The 21,633-nt window shown below is 47.7% G+C and overlaps 1 protein-coding gene and 1 long non-coding RNA gene across 3 annotated transcripts; one reads left to right on the top strand and one right to left on the bottom strand.

The window, feature by feature from the left end:
* The first annotated feature begins 307 nt into the window (after positions 1-307).
* Positions 308-21,549, top strand: SHMT1 (serine hydroxymethyltransferase 1). Of its 2 annotated transcripts, XM_028534538.2 has the most exons (12): positions 308-464; positions 5,098-5,212; positions 6,114-6,259; positions 9,830-9,945; positions 10,620-10,780; positions 14,348-14,429; positions 14,914-15,126; positions 16,524-16,640; positions 18,430-18,552; positions 20,091-20,207; positions 20,733-20,843; positions 21,152-21,549. In XM_028534538.2, the coding sequence occupies exons 2-12, from the start codon at positions 5,117-5,119 to the stop codon at positions 21,322-21,324; spliced, it is 1,455 nt and encodes a 484-aa protein (XP_028390339.1). In that variant the 5' UTR covers positions 308-464; positions 5,098-5,116; the 3' UTR covers positions 21,325-21,549. The 2 variants fall into 2 exon arrangements, with proteins under 2 accessions (XP_028390339.1, XP_035888778.1); XM_036032885.1 differs by lacking the exons at positions 308-464; positions 6,114-6,259 and having other exon boundaries at positions 5,125-5,212.
* LOC118502068 lies at positions 12,749-13,319 on the bottom strand. The gene is made up of 2 exons (XR_004904745.1): positions 13,038-13,319; positions 12,749-12,824 (listed from the first exon to the last, which is right to left on the bottom strand). It is a non-coding gene; the product is annotated as an uncharacterized LOC118502068 (long non-coding RNA).
* Positions 21,550-21,633: the final 84 nt, after the last annotated feature.

Raw genomic sequence — 21,633 nt, 5'->3', positions numbered from 1 at the left:
AACTGTAAATAGGACAATGAAAAAGTTAAATATAAGCAACTAAATTCACTCCCAACCCAGGGCCTACCCAAGTTACTGGGACAAGCCCGCCGCTGTCCTCCAGGAAATCCCCGCTGACTCGGCATGCAACCAGCCCAAGACAGCCCCACAGTCCCCCGCCCAGCCCCGACCAGGCTCCACACTCGGCCCTCACTCTGCACACATCCGGCCCTGGGGGGCCAGGTCCGCCCTTCGCTCCGCCACAGAGGGTCACGCCTGCGCACTCTGATTGGGCGCCTCCAGAGGTGGGGCGGGCTGGCGGCGCGCGCCAGGTGCGGAGTAACCCTTAGCCGCCGCGCGCCCTTCAGCCCGGAGCCAGCGTGGTTGATCGTCTGGCGCCTGCGCGGCCTGGGTCTCGGATTCTGGTCGCTCAGCAGTCAGCGTGGGCTAGGTATCGCCAGGGTGGTGCACAGGATCTCTTTTCGGTAGGTGGGCAGCTTCGGGTCCAGGGCCTTGGGGACCCCACTGCTCGCTGAGCGCTTTGCTGTGAGCGTCTTCTGGTGGCACTCCCCACCCCCACGTGGCGCTGAGAGGCCCGAGGAAGTGGGGAGCGCCTTGTTAGTGCGTGGGGTGAGAGGGGTTGGGTGGCCGTGGCCTGGCCACACACAGATGCAGTAGAGGTGGGGACCTCAGTTTAACGCCTGCCGCACCCTCCTAAGCATTCTCCGGTTAAGTATTCAACATTTAAGCGCTGCCCTTCACCTGCTACAGTATCCTAATAGAGTGCTATCCTGTAGTCCATTTTACAGATGAAGAGAGTGAGGCTAGGGGAGAAGAGCCGATTTAGGCACTACCCTGCAGCTAGCAAAATGGCACAACCCTCAATCGAACCGAGGCGCACTGAAGCCTGTGCGCTCAACTATTGCGTTAGTGGTCGTGCTGCTTCCGGAGTGTGCGACGAGTGTGCGACCCGTGTAGGGGAGGACTTCGCCTTGTCTGCACTCTGCCACCCCTGCTCGAGGAGACTGACGTCTCACTGTGGAGTCCTTGGCTCGGGTTCTGGAAGTCAAGTGAACCTTGGTCAGGCGAGCACTGCGCAGACACATACCACCAATTAGGCAGGGTGCTGCTCTGGAAACAGCAGTTTAGATTGTTATGGAATCAAAGTTTTAATTTCTTATTTGAGGGAACATGCAGTGGAGTGGGTAATTAGGCTTTTATTTAGTGCAGTGTGATGAAGGAAGGGCTTTGGAAATAGAAGTAAAACAGTTCAGATTCTCTTTATTAGGTGACCTTAAACCATTCAGCTCTCCGAGCCTCAGTTTTCTCTACAGAAGACATGCAACAGGGTGGTTCCAGTTGTGACCAAGGCCCAGGGTCTGAGATTTGGAGGCATGGGGAGGCAGGTGACTTTGGTCTCTCTCCCAAAGCTTGAGGTGAGGATTATGGCACACAGTTATGCAGTGAGCAGCATCCCTCAGCCCAGTCAAGTTGGTGCATCACACTCAGGATCTTTGTCTTTCTTACTGTAATTCAGGATGCCACTGGACATAATAGATTTAATTGACTTCATAGACAAAATAGGTTATATCTATAATTGATTTAATTGAAACAAGACAAAGAATCTTGTACTTTGAATGAAGAATTAAAACTTCCTTATGGTTAAAAAAAGTTAAATATGGACTTGAGGATATGAATTTAATGAAGGCATGGATTAAGTGCTCCATCTGGGGGATGCCTTGATCTGAGTGGCAGCAGGGTACAGGGGAGAGAACTCCAGGTAGGTGGGCAGTTGGTGGAGGGCACTGCTGGCCTGGGGAGGGAGTGATGGCCACCCATGCACTCTGGTGCCTGCATAGCCAGGGGTTAAGTTCACCCTGGGGTTAAGAACTAAGTGTCAATTAGAAGTAGCATCTTGAATAAGGAAAATATTTGCAACCAGGGCAAAGGGCAGCAGATTGATACCCAGAAGTGAAGTGAGCAAGATGCAGAGGAAGGCGAGACGCTGTTCTTTTTCCTGAGCACTGTGGAACTAAATGCCTTCCAGAGCACCTGGTCTGTCTGACCTGCTCACAGGAGGAGGGTTCCACTGGACTTGAGTTATTCAGTGATTGGTAGTCTTCTCTGTCACTTGCCACCCTCAAATCCCTTTTAACCTTGACTAGTCAATATTTTTTATTGTATATTTTCCATTACCATTTATCCCCTTTATAGCCCCCCCCCCCACACGTTAATATTTAAAAGAAGCTTTTCTCTTTGAGATCCTAACACCAGGAGCGCTGTTTTGGCTCTGGTACTTTTTTGGTGGGCCTACCACCTGCTGAGGGTGTATGTGTTGGCCCACACACAGGTGCACAGGTTGAATTGGCCGTTCTTGAGAGCAGAGGTCAGCGTGGAAAAGCCATGGGCACAGCACCCGAACCATTTACATGCCTCTCCACCTCTGAAGGAAATGCAGGCCTGGCCAGCCACATTCAAGGCTGCCGGCTGGCCGGCTGGCCTGCCGGCCTGCCTGCTCTTGGCAAGGTGGTCCAGCTGTTGCCACATGTGTCCATTGCATTTACATACAAGTGCTTCCACCTTTGTTTTGCAGGGGTGGCTGCATTTCTAATCTTGTGAGTGTGGTAAAATAATGGCTGCCTGAAAGCCCCAATTAGGAATTTCCTGGTTAGAGATTATTTTAGGAGCTCTACCAGAGATTAAGGAGGATCAGTGTAACTTGGGGCTATTGGACTATTTTATTTAATGAGTATTAAATAAAGTACAAATTAAATAATGTGCAAATTAAGTACAGTTTGTCTAGCAAATTGTACTGTGTGTGTGCTTGTATAGAAACAACTATAACCTTTCTGCTGTGTTTCTCTTTACTCTCACACCACCACCACACTCATGACACTTCTAACAGCATGTGTGGGGGGGTTTTCCACACATCAGCAGTTCAGTGACACCAGCTGGGTGTCTACAGTTCAATTCAGTCCTGATAGTAACCTGGGTTAATTTAGTTTCATCGGACCACCCTCCTTCACGTGTCAATCACAAGGAGTATGTCCCCAGGTTCCCTGCAACTTCTGTCCAACTCGGCTATGAATTAGGTTCCCGTGACCCCCCTACTTGGATTCCATCATTTGTTAGAGCAGCTCACAGAACTCAGGAAGACCCTTAACATTTACCAGTTTTTTAAAAGATATGATAAAGGATACAAACAGCCAGAGCAAGGTCTGGGAGAGTCCTGAGCACGGGAGCTTCTGTCCCCGTGGAATTGGGGTGCGTCATTTCCCGGTGTGGATATGTTCACCCACCTGGAAGCTCTGCAAACCCCTACTATTGGGATTTCATGGAGCTTCCTTACATGGGTATGATTACCATCACTCCATTTCTAGCCCCTCTTGCCTCTGGGGACATTTGGAGGCAGGGCTGAGAATCCCAAGCTTCTAATCAGGGCTTGGTCTCTGGTGACCAGCCCATCCAGGAGCCACCCAGAGTCTGCATTAGAACAAGAGATGCTCTTCCTGCTCTTTTCACTTAAGAAATCACAAGGGTTGTAGGAACAGAGACCACTATGGATTTATTATTTCACAGTACTCTTGGGAAATGGGCTCTTTCGTAATGTCCTCTCCTAGCAGAGGCCCCTGGCTCTGTGTCCCCAGCACCCAGGTCTTGTCCTTCATGGCACTTTGCCCATTTCATCCTTCTGCATATAGTGCATTTGTTTGGTCTGCTACTCATCTTCCCCACTAGGGAAGTCCCGTGAAGCCAGGATCCCAGTCTGTTAGGTTCACAACTGTATTCTCAGTAGCAATGCAGCGGTGGCACAGAGAAGTCCTCAATAAATAGTTGTCGAATGAATCAATTTTGGGTGAAAACTTAACAAATTAATGGAAAATTACAGAAAAGCTGCCAACTGTTGATAAGGGAGTTTGGTTCCTGTACGTATTTAAACTTTCACATTAGGGGAGATGCCACTGATCACAGATTCTTGTTCTTTGTAGAAACATGTTAAGAAATGTACGTTTTCCAGTATTTTAATGGGATGCAGTTTTCTGATGAAAAATATCAACATGCAGCTCTGACCTATAATTCTTACAGGGGGGTTATATTTAAGCAAGTGCATGCTTTGACTTACAGTTTCTATAGGAACCCTATGGGTACTTAGAGCCTATAATTGGGGGTTTTGAGTCTGACCTTCATGGCCAATTTGCCATGCAGCCCTGGGCTGAGATACTGTACTTCTCTGAGCCTCATTCCTTTTTTTTAAAAGATGTTATTCATTTGTTTTTAGAGAGGGGTAGGGAGAGAGAAAGAGAGGGAGAGAAACATCAGTGTGTGGTTGCCTCTCCAGCACCCCTCACTGGAGACCTGGCCCACAACCCAGGCATGTACCCTGACCGGGAGTCAGACTGGCAACCCTTTGGTTCACAGGCTGGCACTCAATCCACTGAAACACACCACCCAGGGCTCTGAGCCTCATTTTAATTCTGGAAAAATGGAAAAAAAATACCATGTAAGTCAGTAATTCATTTGTTCAGGCATTTGGCAAATATCACCTCATGTCTGGCTGCACTGGATTCTGTGGGAGATTTAAAAAAATAAAGTAACAGCCCTGGCTGACATAGCTCAGTGGATTGAGCGCAGGCTGTGAACTAAAGGATCGCAGGTTCGATTCCCAGTCAGGGCACATTGCCCGGGCACATTGATGTTTCCCTCTCTCTCTCTTTCTCCCTCCCTTCCCTCTCTAAAAATAAATAAATAAAATCTTTAAAAAATAAAATAAAAATAAAGTAACACACAGCCCGTGCCTTCAAGGGGGTGAATTTAGTTGGAGAGATAAGCCATACCCAGGAAGAGGCTAGTTGAGAAAAGGCAGCATTGAGCTGTCTGTCGGCTGGGTCAGTGTTCCTAGGGAGCAGGCATAGTTCTCATTACTAACAGGATAACAAGCTGACATCCGCAGTTCAGAAAGGAACCAGAAGTCCCACACTGTGGTTTTGCAATAGAATATCTTCATGTTTACAGGGCAGTTCTGAGGGAAAGGGTAAAAAATAGTGTTGGTCCTTTAGCAACTGACAGGTTTCAATGAGCTTTGAGTAAATTTCATGTTGGAAGTTCTTCCATTTTTAGGCAACTTTGAACCAGTGCAATGGCGACTGAGGTCAACGGGGCTCCCAAGGATGCTGACCTGTGGCACTCGCACAATAAAATGCTGGCACAGCCGCTGAAGGACAACGACATAGAGGTGAGGTATATGGGGTCTTCATGGGTGTTCCTAAAAATACTTTATTCAGAATATCCTTGCAATTAGTACAGGAGTGCCAGATTTAGAGGCAGCAGCTGACAAAGTGCTAAAGGCCCTTCCAGAGCAAATTTAAGTGGTCTCTAGTTTACAAAGTACAGAGTGCTGTGCTGGCTGTGGGGGCTGTAGAGAGGGGTCACTGAGGTTGGACCCTTTTGATACAATTCAGAGAGTACATTTAGACACCAAGAAGCAAGTTTTATAATGTATTTTTATAGCAGCTTCATACATGAGATATCACTCAATTACCATACAAATTATCTATTTAAAATGCACAATTCAGTGGTTTTTAGTGAATTGCAGGACACTTTTGCCCTCCCACAAAGAAACCTCAAACCTGTTAGCAGTTACCTGACCAGGGTCCCAAACTGTAGGCGACCACTTGTCACCTTTCTGTCTTTATTTTAGAGAAGAGAAGCAAGGAATAAGGTTCAGGGAGGAAAAACATGGCAAAATGTAGAAATAAAGATAACAAAATGGTATACGATTAAAAACTGGTGAGACACTTATTTTAAGTATATCTGAGTTGTCTATTTGGGTCATGGTCAGCTTCTGAGCACAAAACATGGCTCTGTATCAGTGGTTCTTCTCTTCACTAGGCTATGGCTTTGATCAGAGCAAGATGTTGGATTCCAAGATCCAGATGTTTAGCATCTGTTTTTTTCTTTTTTTACATATATTTTATTGATTATGCTATAACAGTTGTCCCATTTCCCCCCCTTCACTCCCCTCCACCCTGCACACCCTCTCCCACCACATTCCCCCCTTTAGTTCATGTCCACATGTCATACTTGTAAGTTCTTTGGCTTCTACATTTCCCATACTATTGTTCTTTTCTCATCAGGTTTACAACATCATTAAGAAGGAAAGCAAACGGCAGAGGGTTGGATTAGAGCTGATCGCCTCAGAGAATTTTGCCAGCAGAGCAGTTTTGGAGGCCCTGGGCTCTTGCCTAAATAACAAGTACTCTGAGGGGTACCCAGGCCAGAGGTATGTGAATGTTATCAAAGGCCTGCCCTTACTTAGCGAGGTGACATCCCAAATCAGCATAGAATCCAAACCACTTGAGGACTCCAGTCCCCTCCTACTCTCTGACATAACTTTTTTCTGGCGCCCAGCACGTGATGGCACTGGTGTTCTAGGAGCAGCTGGACTCAGGGTTACTTTAACAGTCCCTCTGGGGCTTTCTAGAATAACAAGCCAGTCCATAGAGGAGTATGGAGCTGCTGAAAGGTCATCTAGTCTCTGGAAGACGGTCAGTAAGTACCTATAGTGATGTTTGGAGGGTAATTGTTGCTGTCTCAGGATCTGTTTCAGGAGTGGCTCAGAAGTGGAAACTGAACCTGTGGTACTGGAAACCCTTTCTGTGCTATTAATGTTAGGTTTCCATATGAAGCGCTTGCAGCCCACTCCTTCACCCTGAGAACCATGAGACAGTATATTCTTTCTTTTTTTTTTTTTTTTACAGTTGTTATCAGGCAAAAGTGATGATTACAGAATCTAATGCATGTTTTTTGCAAATGTGTACATCTGTGTTCCAAAGGACACAGGGCAGGGAGGGGCCCCTTATAGCTGAACTGGCATTCTGTCCTGAGGTGCCCTGAAGCTCTCCGTAGAAGGGCCCAAAACCAGATCAACTCTTTGACTGCTCATCTTTCTCGTACTGTAAATAACTAACTTTTGCATTGTGCCTTGAAGGGTTCACTGGGTATTTTCACAATTAATATCATTTGATGCTCCTAGCAGCGCAGTAGGGAAAGTAGTGCTGTGTTCCCCATGTTAAAGATGGGAAAGCTAAGACTCACTCAAATTCAGTGGCCTGTCAAGTTTGCACACTGGGAGCAGAGCTGGGACTCGAATCCAGGTGTTTTCAAACTTGTGGCATGATCAAAACTATCTGGACTTTGTGCTTGGTTTCTGGTGCTTGAGCTCTTAAAACTCTTAGAATCATTAGTGATGGGAATGTTTTTATTTATTCACGGTGAGCATACCTGAGTTTGTGTTACAGAGGTGACTCTGGGGGAGGTCTTAGGGAAAGATCTCAATACAGTATTCATCAGCTTTTCCAGGTATATCCTTTCAGGGTCGTGGTCTCCACCGATTGGTTGGCACCAGGGCAGGGGGTCTAAACCACATGACGATCTGTATGCCGGAGAAGGAATGGCCACCTGGGGACGAGGGTCTGGCAGCAGTTTTGCCCATTGCTAGGCACCCAGTGCCCTGGTGACCTTCTGTATCTGGCTGTAAATTGCTCAGCCAGTTTGTTCAGCTGTCTATCTCAGTTTCCCCATTCCAGTTGCCAAGGAACTTTCCTAGCTTCTTATTAACCAGCCTCATTGTGAGTAAAATCCTTTCATTCCCCCTTTTTCCCTATTGTGGTAAAATAGGCATAGTAGAAAATTAGCACCTTTTAAATGCCCAGTTCAGTGGCATTAAGTACATTCACAGTATGGTGCCACCATCACCACCATCCATCTCCAGAACTCTTTTGTTTTGCATAAACAAAGCTCTGTACCCATTAAACAGCAGCTCCTGCCAACAAGCACGCAAAAAGTTGCTCGAAGTCACTAGCATTAGGGAAATGCAGATCAAAAACACAATGAGATACCACCTCACAGCCATTAGGATGGCTACTATCAAAAACAAAACAAGTGTTGGTGAGAACAGAGAGGAATTAGAACCCTTATGCACTGTTGGTAGAAATGTAAAACGTGCAAGCCACTGTGGAAAACAATATGGAGGTCCCTAAAAAATTAAAAATATGATTTACATATAACCCAGCAATTCCACTTCTGGAATTCAGTATTCCCAGTATTCACTTCTGTTCAGTATATACTGAACAGAATTGGAAGCAGGACCTCAAACAGATATTTGCACACCCATGTGCACAGCAGCATTATTTACAAGAGCCAATGGATGGGAGCAACCCAGGGGTCCACTGATGGACAAATGGACAAGCAAATGTAGTATATTCATACAATAGGATGTCATTCATCCTTAAAAAGAAGGACATCCTATCACATGCTACTAGGGTGAATCTTAAGGACATTATGGTAAATGAATTAAGCGGGTCACAAAAAGACAAATACTGCATGAGCCCACTTATATGCAGTACTTAGAGTAGTCAGAATCATAGAGATGGAAAGTAGAGTGGTGGTCACTAGGGTCTGGGGGAGGGAGAAGTGGGGAGTTGTCATTCAGTGGGTGTAGAGTTTCAGTTCTGCAGGATGAAAAAGTTCTATCTGTTGTACAACGTGAATGTACTTTGCAATATGAGGCACTTAACACTGCTTACTAAACTGTATGCTTGAAAAGGGTTAAGATGGAGCCCTTGCAGGTATGTCTCAGCGTAGTCCCATAACTGAAAGGTTGTGGGTTCAATTCCCAGTCAGGACACATACCTAAGTTTCAGTTCTCATCCCTGGTCCAGGTGAGTACAATCCATGCCTGGGAGGCAACCTTCTCTCACATCGATGTTTTTTTCTCCCTCCCTTTCTCTTTCTCTAAAAGCAATGAAAAAAGCCCTGGCTGGTGTAGCTCAGTGGATTGAGCTCGGGCTGCAAACCAAAGTGTTGCAGGTTCCATTCTGAATCAGGGCACATGCCTGGGTTGCAGGCCATGACCCCCAGCAACTGCACATTGATGTTTCTCTCTCTTTCTCTTTCTCCCTCCCTTCCCTCTCTAAAAAAATTAATAATAGAATTATTAATAAATAAATATAAATAAATAAATAAATAAAAATAAAATCTTTTAAAAAATTAGTTGAGTTGGTAAATTTTATGTTAATTTTTTACTATAATAAAAAATGTATATAGCTCTGGCTGGTGTAGCTCAATGGATTGAGCACGGGCTGCGAACCAAAGGATCGCAGGTTCGATTCCCAGTCAGGGCACATGCCTGGGTTGCAGGCCAGGTCCCCAGTGGGGGCCACTTGAGAGGCAACTACACATTGATGTTTCTCTCTCTCTCTTTCTCCCTCCCTTCCCATCTCTAAAAATAAATAAAATTTTAAGAAAAATGTATATGCATTTAATTTAAAAATTTTAAAGTGTTTTGTGACCATAAGGCGTGTTAGAAAGTTTCTTTTTGGTTGAATTATGATTATTAGGATGTATACAGATAAAATGCATAAATGTATGATAAAATTTGGTAATTATTAAATGAAAAGTAAAATTTTATTAGCAGTGTGAAAAAAAACCCAAAAGCCAACAGCTGTCTCCACCTGTCCCTCCATCCAGCCCCTGGTCAACCAGCATTCCATGTTCTGTCTCTGTAAATGTGACTACTCTTGGTACCTTACATAAGGGGGCTTATACAGTCACCACTGGCTTATTCACTTTGCACAATGCAAATGCACACTTCGCCCATTTAGCTCTGTCAGAATTTCCTTACAGATGAGGAGACATTTGTTCAGAGTCACAGTGTTTGGCACTGACAGAAGATGAGTCCTGTGAAGTCTGCACTGAGTCTCTCTCCTTTTGCTCTTCTGTCCCACCCAGCTTTGCTGACCTCTCTGCCCCATGCCACCGTGGGCCTAAGTCCCCTGCTTCTCTTACACAGGTATTATGGTGGCACTGAGTTCATCGATGAGCTGGAGACCCTCTGTCAGAAGCGAGCCCTGCAGGTCTATGGTCTGGACCCCCAGTGCTGGGGAGTCAACGTCCAGCCCTACTCAGGTAATCACCAGGTCTTATTAGGCCTGGGGCCAGTCTCTGGGGCTGATGTGCCTGGAGAGGAGTCCTAGGAGGACTGCCCATAAGCAGAAGTTACAAATAAGTGAACCCCATCCTGTGTGTGTGTGTGTGTGGTTTTCTCCATGTCCTTGTCCCCTGGCTCTTCTCAGCCCTCAGAGACAGTGCCCTGTCCCTGATCATCCCCCTTTCCTTCCTCTCAAGGGGGTTTGTACAGAGGGTGCCAGGAAGGTGTGGTTATTACCAGTCCAAAGTCTGAGTGCCCCACCCTTTGAAAGGCCAAAGCTCAGAGTTTGGAGAAAAGATTTATTGATCCAGAAGTTTCCAAGATGAGATGGGACACCTAATTCTCAGATTGGGTTCTTTTATGTGAAGGGAAGGGAAAATGGGAAGGACTGTTTTTGTAAAAACTCCAGCCCCAAGCAATTTCCTCTCATGATTATCACGTCTGAAGCTAGCTCTGTACTAGCTCTTGAGAGCTGTGGAAATAACAGGGATTGGAGCCAGAGGGAGTCAGAGAGGAGCATGTCACTCTGTTACATCATGGTAGACATCTGTTCCGGCCACTTCTGGTTGGTGCCCTAGTGGCCAAGCTTGGGGTCCTGCTGGCTGCCTCATGGGCAGAAGTAATAGTGCCTCTTCTGGTCTGCCCGGCCCAGGGTCCCCTGCCAACTTCGCAGTGTACACCGCCCTGGTGGAACCCCATGGACGCATCATGGGCCTGGACCTGCCCGATGGAGGCCATCTGACCCACGGGTTCATGACAGATAAGAAGAAAATCTCTGCTACGTCCATCTTTTTTGAATCTATGCCCTACAAGGTAAGAGCACCCCTCTGCGTAGCTCTGTAGCCTGTCTGCTCAGAAAGCCTCCAGTTCTCATGTTTGGCTGTCCCAGTAGGAATCCATTTTGTTCACCTGGCACTACAGGAGTCTCCACCTTTCACTATTTGTCATTTTCCTGCCATGGGGACTCCTTGGACATGCAGGGCAAGCTGGGGACAGTTGGGAGGGACACAAGGGGCTGAGCTGAGGCACAGAGCAGGGCTGGAGAGGCAACTGCACAGGAAGTTCCAGCCACAGCAGGGGTACTGACTGCTCCAAAACTAGGGGGCAGTGACAGCTGGGACGACAGTTCCAGCAGCCAGGTGCACCATGCCTGGACCCCTAGTGACAGCAGCTATGTCCCTTGCTTCAGCTCTAGAACCAGCAGCCCACCATCAGCACCTAGTCTGCTCTCCTTAGCCCAGTCAGCCAGGCTGTGTGCGCACATGGGGCTGACACATGCCTGTGTGGGGCCCTGCTCATCTGTAAACAGTTTGGTCAAAACAATGCATGTAAGATTCATGGGCTCATGAAGGGCCTAGTGACTTACCTATAAAGATAATTAAAGGGATGGGTAGAAAAGAGATAACTTGCAGGCTTGTTCATGGTATACTCCGTGTATAGGATGATTCTTTCTCATGTCCAGAAACTATCTCCTCATGGTGTGTATTGATGATGGGCTGTTCATGGTTACTGTCACATGTCCCACCATTAGCAAAGTTGTCAGACATGATTTTATCCTTTTAAGAAAATCAAGCCATTGCTCTCTCTTGGTATTCGTTGGTCATTGCTGCATGTCCTTGATTGTTTGCTGTTTTTATTCTTAGCCTTTGTCTCAGTTCTAGTATTTGCACATAAGCTTTTTGTGCACAAATGACAGTTCATTTCTCTTCATGGAAAGCCTTGGCATTTCTGGTCATAGGTATTGCATTAGCCAACGCTCACCTTGAAGATGGATTTTGAAACATGACAGTAGTAACACAGTGCTCTGTCTTTGCACTTAGACCACAAAAGCCGATATTCCTACAGTTTCTTTTACAGTGAAAAAAATGGTGGCAGGGCAATCAGCAACTTGCTTTCCATCCTTAGACAAGCCCTCTGGGGGCCTTACGCTTTTTGGCCTGGTGTCAGCTGTTACTGAAGCCTCTTCCTGGCATTAGCAAGCCAGGGGCTGCACCTGTTTTCCTGCAGCCACCCCTGTCTTTGACAGGCACTATGCAGGCTGTAGCCCTGTGAACGCAGTGGGGAGGCCCCGCCCACTGGTGGCCTTGGGCTCTGGCCTAAATAACAAGTATTCTAAATAACAATTGCACAGCCAGTTTATTCAGCTGTCTGTCTCAGTTTCCCAGTCCACCCAGTGGTGGGCCTGTGGGGTTGTGGAGCAACTGGGACAGGGACCCTGGCCAGCTCAGCCAGCTCACCAGCTAGAGGGACTTCTGTGGGTACTAGCCTTGGTGGTCAGGCAGCAGGACACAAACCCGCGGAGCCTCCCATGGCCACCACCACCACCACAGCCTCCTCTGCCCATGAAGCTCCCTCCCTGACCCACCAGTCAGGCCCCTGCCGGCAGTGGGACTTCTTTTACCCTCTGGGCAGCCACCCAGCAGAAGGCCAGGCATCCCACTTTCCTGGGGGGAAGCAGCCACCCAGCAGAAGGCCAGGAGTCCCACTTCCCTGTGGGGAAACATGTACCTTCTGTTCCATGCCCTCCTTTGTGACTAAGGAAGCCTCCTTCCTTCCTGTCCAAGGTCTCTGCACCACTGTGGCTCCAGGACAGTTCGTTAAAAATGCCTGTGAATTCTTTCAAGGGCTATTTCATTGTCAAAATTTCAAGATTAAAAAAACAAAAAATCTTAAAGAAAATCCCACAAGTTTCAAAACAAAATGTGGAGGGAAAGAGTAGCAACAGACTTTGGGGTAATTATGTGTTTAAAAATTTTTGTAGAATGATGTCTATTTTTTTACTGTGGATCAGCTGTTGATTTTTCATCAGGGTAACAGTTTTTGTTGAGTTCTGATGACTGAGAAAGAATCAGCTACACTCAGCATAGATGGTAGGTAGAAAATAGACGGGGGGGGCAAGAATAGTATGGGAAATGTAGAAGCTAAAGAACTTAAGACACATGGACATGAACTAAAGCGGGGAATGTGGGGGGGAGGGGGTGTGCAGGATGGAGGAGAGTGAGGGGTGAAATGGGATAACTGTAATAACGTAATCAATAAAATATATTTTTAAAAAAAGAATCAGCTACACCCTTAAACCACAAAACAAAAACCACAAATCACCTCTCAGCTTGCTTTTCCACCTGACTTCTTGGTTCCTGTAACCTTGCACACAGGCTTCTGCCATTGTGTTGAACTGAAAGCGCTTTGTTAATTTGGAAAGGGTCACCACCTCCCCCCAGATCCTTACCCGCATGGGGCTCATCCCATGTGGGGCTTCTGCACAGGAAGTTTCTCACCACCTCCTCCCATGCCCCATATCCCTCAGTCTTTCCTACAGTAACCCTCTGCAATTACTTGTACTTTCCCTGAGTATAAATGCTTTAACATAACCTTAATAAACTGAACTTACTAAGAAATGTGTTACCAAAAAAGGAAGTGGTTTTACCTTTCACGTGTAGATGGATCCACAGTCCATCTGCAACTGATTTCTGTGTGTGGCTGCGGTAGGGGCGCCGGCACCACTGTGTTCATGGTGGGTGTCCGGCCGACCTCATGCCTTCTGTGGGGAGGCCACGCTGGCCCTGCAGGGCCCACTGGGGCCCGGCACAGAGGCTCTCTCTTCCTGGCGCTCTTCTGTCACTGGTCCTTTCACAAGCACATCGGCTGTCATTACTGTAACACTTTTTATGTGTTTTTAACTTTCTCTCAATAAGGCTTTATGTAGAGGTCTTGTACATCTTTTGTTAGATATTTTATGGCTTTTGAAACTATGTAATGATATAATTATTAAAATTTCATTTTCTATTTTTTGTTGCTTATATATATGGATATAATTGAGTTTTGGTTTTTGACCCTACATTCAGTGACCTTGCTAAATTCAGTTACTAATTCTAATAGCTTGCCTCCAGAGTCGGATTTTTCCAGGTACACAATCGTGGTGATGTCAGCTTTTTTGTTTTCTCATCCTTATGCCTTTATTCCTTTTTCTGGCCTCATTGTACTTGGACTGAAAGTGCTGTTGGCAGGCACTTTGTCTCATTCCTGAAGGTAACTGTGTCTTTGCTTGTCATTCAGGAGTGGCTTTTTCGTTTCTTCTCATCCCAGGAGAGCCCTGCGGGCAGGGGCTCACCTCTCCCCCTGGGACCCCTCAGGGCATCGTGGGTCCAGGAGCGATACTCACTTGTCTGCCCCACTTGTGCAGGCTGAATACTCTCGTATCACACCTCACCCTCAAGTCCTGTCCTGGGACATCTTTCCCGTTTTCATGGCAGAGAGGAGCAAACAGCTTTGGGCATGTGGAAGAAGTCATCTTGTCCTTGATGGCTGGTGCAAGTTTAGGTGGGACGGCAGGCAGGCTGGAGAGGGCAGCCTGAGCTCTGTGTCCATGGCATTCCACAGGTGAACCCAGACACTGGCTACATCAACTATGACCAGCTGGAGGAGAACGCCCGCCTCTTCCACCCGAAGCTGATTATTGCAGGTGACGAACGGGGCAGAAAACAGCTGTCTTAGTCCCAGTCCCGAGCCTCTTACAAAGCCAAGATATGACGGTGTTCCCCACCCCATCCTTGCTCCCTGCTGGTTTCTACCTTGGGTAGCTGAGCTTCTTGGATCTAAGTATATTCTTTTCTTTCAGAACAGATGCCTGTCTTGTCAACATTAGTACTAGGTGGAATAAGATGTGAGGCTGTCCTCAGAGAAGCATCTAGAAATATTCATTCTTGACTAATCAGGGATGGTAATAATAGTTGGGGGCCATCCTGACTACCATGACATTGAAGAGGCAGAGATCAGAGTGGTTGCCTTTGGCACAAAGATGTTTTTCAAGAATATTCTTCATTTCCTTTTTCGGATTTTAGAGGGAGGAATCTCTAAGCTTTCAAATATGTCCAGAGGCCACCTTGCAGCCGACCCTCGGTTGGCCATGGGTATCTCTGACAACAGTATCACCTTTGCCATCTTAGGAACCAGCTGCTACTCCCGAAACCTGGATTACGCTCGATTGCGGAAGATTGCCGATGACAATGGGGCATATCTCATGGCTGACATGGCACACATCAGCGGGCTGGTGGCGGCTGGCGTGGTGCCCTCCCCCTTTGACCACTGCCATGTGGTGTCCACCACCACCCACAAAACCCTGAGAGGCTGCCGGGCTGGCATGATCTTCTACAGGCGAGGTGTGCCCCTGGGTATGGGGTGCTGGCAGTGGCTGGGCGTTCACATTTAATTTAGGAAGCTGTGGGAAGTGCTCATCTGGGGTCCCTTGAAGACATTAGGACCCGAGAGAGCTCCTTAGGAGGGGACAAAGACAGGCTTTATAGAAGGGACCTAGAAAGAAACCCTGAGCACAGCTCTCTGGGTTCTGGGAGAGGAGGAAGGCTGTTGTGCTGGGTGCTAGCATTCTTTGGCTCAGCGAATCCTCCTTGTGAGGAGGCTGTCGGGATGAAAGGAAGGACATGCATGGCTGGGCAGGCTACCAGAAGGCCTCACAGTGCAGCGTTATTTTGGTGAACTTGCTGTAGTCCACCATATTTCTCTTAAAGACTCACACTAATCAAACCCTAAGGCATTGATGTATAAATCATAGTGCCAGTTTTATTATCTTAGTAAGGAATTTCTCTTTCCAGTAATGGAACACTTACAGACCACAGGTATGTAGGTGTTCCCACTATTTTGGGATTCCCATACCTGAGAAAGCCAGAGTGGTGGTCAGGCCTCATTCAGCCCGGGGCGGGCCCTGGTGCATGAGCCTGGCATCAGCAGAGAAAGCAGCCCTCTGGAGACTGGATTTCTCTTTACCCCCAAATCAGGGGCTCCAAGCCCCTAGACACACCCATGTACCCACTGGAAGCCCCTAAACTCCTCTGAGGGCCTTCAGGTGGGCTGCAGGTTCTGCGACCCGTAGCCCTTCCCACCAGCCTGGGAAATGCTGTTTTTCTCCCTGGGTGCCCTGGCTCATTGGACCCAGCCAGCCAGTGCAGATGTTGGCTGTGCCCACATTCACTGTGGTCTTGGGCTGGTTGTACACCCACTTTGTGCCTCGTTTCCTCACTCTAGAGTAGGGATCATAATAGTACCAGTTTCTTTAGACCACTCTTGTGAGGATTCAACGAATTAATTTAGGTGACGTGCTTAGAGCAGTTCTGGCTCACAAGAAGCTCTATAGTAACATTAGTAGTTGCTATTGCTGATTATTAACTTTTACTCCAAAAGGAACCTTCCTTATCCCCTTATCTAGCCACATGGGTCTTGTCTCCCTCAAAGTAGTCATCTTAGAAGGCTGCTCTTTGACACTCCTTTGAGGAAATACGCACAAGGAGTGTTCTTCGTTACAATCTCTTTGGAGAGAAATTTTCACCTTTTCATTTCATCTGTGAAAGGGTGGTCTGCCCATGCTTGGAAATGCGCCCCCTCTCTGCCCGATGGCATTTCACACCAGGGCTCGCCTCCAGCAGTAGAGGCCAGGCTTGTGCTGAGTGCCCCCCCTAGCCAGCCTGGGTTTGAGTCCAGGCAGGGAGAAAACAGAGTTGACAGCCTATCTGCTGTGCCCATTTGGATGTTTTTCTTCACCCAGGAGTGTGCGGCGTGGATCCCAAAACTGGCAAAGAGATCCTGTACAACCTGGAGTCGCTCATCAATTCTGCTGTGTTCCCAGGACTGCAGGGAGGCCCCCACAACCACGCCATTGCTGGTAAAACATCACCAAACCCATCCTGAACCCTCGGACGGTGTACCTCCCCCTGGCGGGCCCCTTGCAGTCAGTCTGAGGGTTCTCCTGCTTTTGTTCATCTTGTGGCCTCTCACTCCAGTCTCACCTGCCCACCAAAGTTGGTGCCAGGACTTCCACACTGGGGATAAACTAGAGGAATATCTCTGTCTAGGAGATCTAACACGGGAGACAAGGGGAACTGGTGACTGTGTAAGGTAGGGGGACATGGGTGGCCACCCCTAGGCAAAACTGAGAGGCAGGCACATTTTGTGGGTAGCCCTCTTTAGGAAATAACAGGGAAGGAATTTGACAACTGGAAGAAGGCATAGCAGGGGAGTGCGATGATCAAGGACAAAATGCCTCTCCCCTGACATCCTGTCCTCCAGGGGGGAAGAGGCACCTGTGTCTGACCCTAGCATCCTCGATTGCAGGGCTGCACCTGCAGCCCCTGGATCTGTCTGACTCCACAACCCCCCAGCACACGGTCATTGACCGATTCCTCCTCTCTACAAGTGGCTTAGGAAATCTGTGATGATCTCAAGAGTTATTCCACTGTCTTCTTCGAAACAAAGCAATTGCTAGAAGAGCCCAGGACAAAGGTGTAATTTCTCCATCAAGAGAGGCACTAGTGTTTCCAAAAAGGGGAGAGGAGGACACAGTGAATGAGGAACTTAGGCACCAGAGCATGGGGCGGGGCATCCACCAGGGTGTTTTTTATATTCCCCTTTTGTACCTTCAAGCTCAGCACCTGCAGTTCCTTCAACCCTCAGATGGTGGCATTACCTAGCCTCCAGCTGCTCTGGGCCTTTTCCGGTCATTTCCACGCATACTGATTGGAGGCCTCTGTGGCGGGTCTTGGGCACATGCATTTTGCATTTGCCTCCATTTTCTGTGCCCCATAGGCAACCCTCAGAACTGAACACTGGGCACCAGAGCAGTCTGGATGTGCAGGGCAGAGTAGGCCTCACCTCTTACCTGGACTCTGATCTGAAAGATCTGCATAACTTGGCATTGAAGCATCAGCTTTCAGGGCCACTAAGCAATCGTTTTCACATATCAAGCTTTAAAATGACTCTAAAATCTATCTTGCCTAAGAACAACTTTGCTGTGATCATTTTATTAGCACAAAACTTCTGTGCCTGGAAGAAAGGCTACCTCAAAAGCACCTCCTCCAATAGAAGATGTCTGGAGGTTTAGCCAGGTAACTGTAGGGTTAGAAATATGTCAATGCCCTGGCTGATGTGGCTCAGTGGATTGAGTGGTGGCCTGCAAACAGAAAGGTCGCTGGTTCGATTCCCAGTCAAGGCACATGTCTGGGTTGCAGGCCAGGGCCCCAGTTGGGGATGTGCGAGAGGCAACGGATCGATGTTTCTTTCACACATTGATGTTTTTCTCCCTCCCTTCCCCTCTTCCTAAGAAGCAAATAAAATATTTAAAAAATATATATGACATATATATATGACAAGGATATGTATATGTATATATGTGTGTGTGTATATATACACACTATGTATATACATACAGTGTATATATATATATATATATATATATACACAACAATGACATATATATATGTGTGTATGTGTGTGTGTGTGTCCAGAGGAGCCCATATATATATATATGTCATTGTTGTTGGGGGGACAGATGAATGTAATCTGTGCCTTTCCGTGACACTGAAAAGCAAGGAAGTCTGGGTGGAAACAACATGTATTTTGTCCGTCTGTCTTTTGATCCCGCCCTTCCTACCTAACCCATTGTCTCTTCCTGCCAGGGGTCGCCGTGGCTCTGAAGCAAGCCCTGACTCCAGAATTCAGACTTTATCAGCACCAGGTGGTGGCCAACTGCAGGGTTCTGGCTGAGACTTTAATGGAACTGGGCTACAAAGTAGTAACAGGTACCAACAGAAACTTGGGGGGCACCCATTGCACACAGCCTCACACCATGGCTCACCCAGTCAGTGTGTGTCTGCAGGCTGGTGGCTGTGGCACTGGGGCTGCAGGTGCGATACGAGTCGGGACCAGGTCCAGAGTGAGATGGCCTTTCCCGGTGAGGGCCTTGCTCAGAGGTGCTGTCCACCTTGGTCACTGTGGGCTTACACAGTTAGGATGGCACAGTTTTTCTGGCAGACAGTGTACTTTGTTATCTTTGCTCACATGGCTGCCATGTGTGCTAGCAGTAGGTGGTTCAGGAAGGTGGGTCCTGGTGCCCTATAGAGCAGGTGCCTACTCTGCCTGCTGCCCTCTGTGAGGGTTACACCAAGCCTTGTGAGTGGCAGAGCTGGGGCAAACACCATCTTCTCAGCAGTCCTGGGTATCTCCTCTTTTCTATTTTGTTTCACTTTCTTTCTGTGCTTTCTCCTTCATCCTCCATGTCTTCCAGTAACAAAGCCCCAGGAATCTCAGTCATCACAAGGATTTAGGCCACATTCCCTCTGGCTCTAGACAGCTCTGGCAATTCTGCTGCTTGGAGCCTCCCAGGGAGTCTCTCCCTTCCTGAGCTCCCGGGCCTGTGTTCCCGCTTTGTTTACTCTTCTCTGAAGACTTGATGCAGGCAGCTAAAGCAGATTGTGGTGAATATGACTGCTGCCAGCATTTCTGCATACCGGCCTCGTGCCCAGCACTGGCCAAGCACTATGTAGGGCACCTCACTTACCCCTCACGACAGCCTTGTATATTGTTGGTCATATTTTACAAATGGGCATCTGAGCTTCCACAGTGTCAAGCTGCCTGACTAATGCCACATGGTTAGTAGTGGGAGGCTGTGGGGACTGTGACTTAAGCTCTGAGCTGTGGGTCCAGAGCTAAGCATTAACTCAGCTCTCATACATCTTGGAAATCATTGTTGTTGCCTGTCAATGGCATGGTATTAATGAGAGTTCAAAGTGGAGAGATCCTGGTACTTGAAAGACTTTTGGGTGATCTTGGGCCAATTCCAGAATGTTGTTACTGTAAATGGAACAACTACTGGCTACTCCGGTGCTGCCTCAGAGGGAGGCTTGAAGATTGATTTCAGAGATGTGTGGGAGCTTCCCAAGTGATTTGTCAAAGAAAACAGAAGCCATGGACGTCACTGAGCAAGCTGTCTCTCCCCAGACAAGCTTTCAGGCCCTTTGCTGGCATGCAGTGTGCTGGGTCATTGCAATGGGCAGTGTGGTCATTCTCCCCTCAACCTCACAGCCCGCCTCTGCATCAGCACACTACATCACACCCTTTTTACACTGCGCTGTCCTCTGTCAAACTCTCAGGTCCTGCAACATCTTTTCTTTACAGGTGTTTTAAAGCCTTCTAGGACACGTAGTGGGGCATTCACCTTTCTGACCCTATCTGCTTTAGCTCTTTCCTCCCCATCCCTCATTTCTGAAGAAGAGGTACATTCCTTCACTTGGCATGGAATTGACCATCTGCATTCCTACATGTCCAACTTGGTTTCCAGGTGGTTCTGACAACCATTTGATCCTCGTGGATCTCCGTTCCAAAGGCACGGATGGTGGCAGGGCTGAGAAGGTGCTAGAAGCCTGTTCTATTGCCTGCAACAAGAACACCTGCCCAGGTAAGAATACCCCTTGGTTTTCTCTTCCACACCTCTCCTGTCTGCACTTAAAGGCAGAGGTACAGCTGATGATAACTGGCTTTGCGGACAAGCATCAGCTGACGGGGGGATAAGTACACCTTGCCAAACAGGAGCTAAGTTGTGGCTCTCTCCTGGACCACTCTTTCTAACAGGCTGTAACCTTGCCAGGGACAGGGGATTGAGGGGGAAGGCTCTGGATGAGGGAGGCAGGGACCCCTGGAACACAGGCTGGATTTCTCCACAGGTTGTTCCTAAGGTACGGCTGTTGCAATCCAAACCCAGACAGATGCTAGACTCACTTGTAGGAGCAAAGGCCACATCACAGTCAAAATGTGCTCACTGCCTGTGGCTTCCACCTCTAGTGTGGAAATCACTTGTGCTCTTTAATCCAACCGCCATCTGCAGGCCTGTTCTTTTTGTACAAGTGCCCCTTTGTAGTGCACAGTGGTCAGTGGTGAGTTTGGGTGCGACCCAAATATTACACAGAGCTTATTTATGTTGAAGGTGACAAAAGCGCACTGAGGCCCAGTGGGCTGCGACTGGGGACCCCAGCACTGACGTCCCGTGGACTTCTGGAAAAAGAGTTCCAAAAAGTAGCCCTCTTCATTCATAAAGGTAAGGATGTGGGTTTGGAACTGTGCCACATCATATTGTGTGTATGAAGTCTTTGGACAGTTGAGACCCAGCCACTGAAGGACATTTCTGTGTCAAGGCTGAGTGCTGGGGACAGGAGACAATAGACATCGCTAGCAAACCATCTGGTCTGAGGCATTTATGAACTTGTCCTGACCAAGGAAGGGCTTGCACAAGAATAATTTCTGGGATCAATGTTAGTACCTATAGCTGTCATGCCCCCAGGTGGGGTATTTGGGTCTTGGGTGTGTCTCATAGCCCCAGAGGACTCATTTGTCTCTGCCACACAGGGATAGAACTGACTCTGCAGATTCAGAACGACGTTGGTGTCAAGGCCACCCTGAAGGAGTTCAAGGAGAAACTGGTAGGGGATGAGAAGCACCTTAGCAGCATCAGAGCTCTCAGGGAGGAGGTAGAGAGCTTTGCATCTCTTTTCCCTCTGCCTGGCCTGCTTGATGCCTAGAGGAGACACCAGGACTGCCCGAGGCACTTACCCAAGGACACAGTGCCCTTCCCAGGAGAGAAGCACCGCCCCACACAGGATCTGGTCAACTTCTCTGCGCTGAGGGTATCTTTGGGACTTTTCTCATGTTATCTTTACAAATCAAAATCTGTTTAAGCCTCATTGTTAGTAAGTCTGGGACAAATTATTAAGTTTAAATCTGAACCTTACTACTATATGTATAATTATTAATTCATTTAAACAGTGGGGTAGGGCAGAACTATTGGGAAGATTTCAGTAATTTTACTCACCCTTCTCATAGAGATATTG

Source organism: Phyllostomus discolor, chromosome 8, assembly GCF_004126475.2.
Source record: "Phyllostomus discolor isolate MPI-MPIP mPhyDis1 chromosome 8, mPhyDis1.pri.v3, whole genome shotgun sequence".
Classification (NCBI taxonomy): domain Eukaryota; kingdom Metazoa; phylum Chordata; class Mammalia; order Chiroptera; family Phyllostomidae; genus Phyllostomus; species Phyllostomus discolor.
This window is presented reverse-complemented; position numbering and strand designations above follow the sequence as displayed.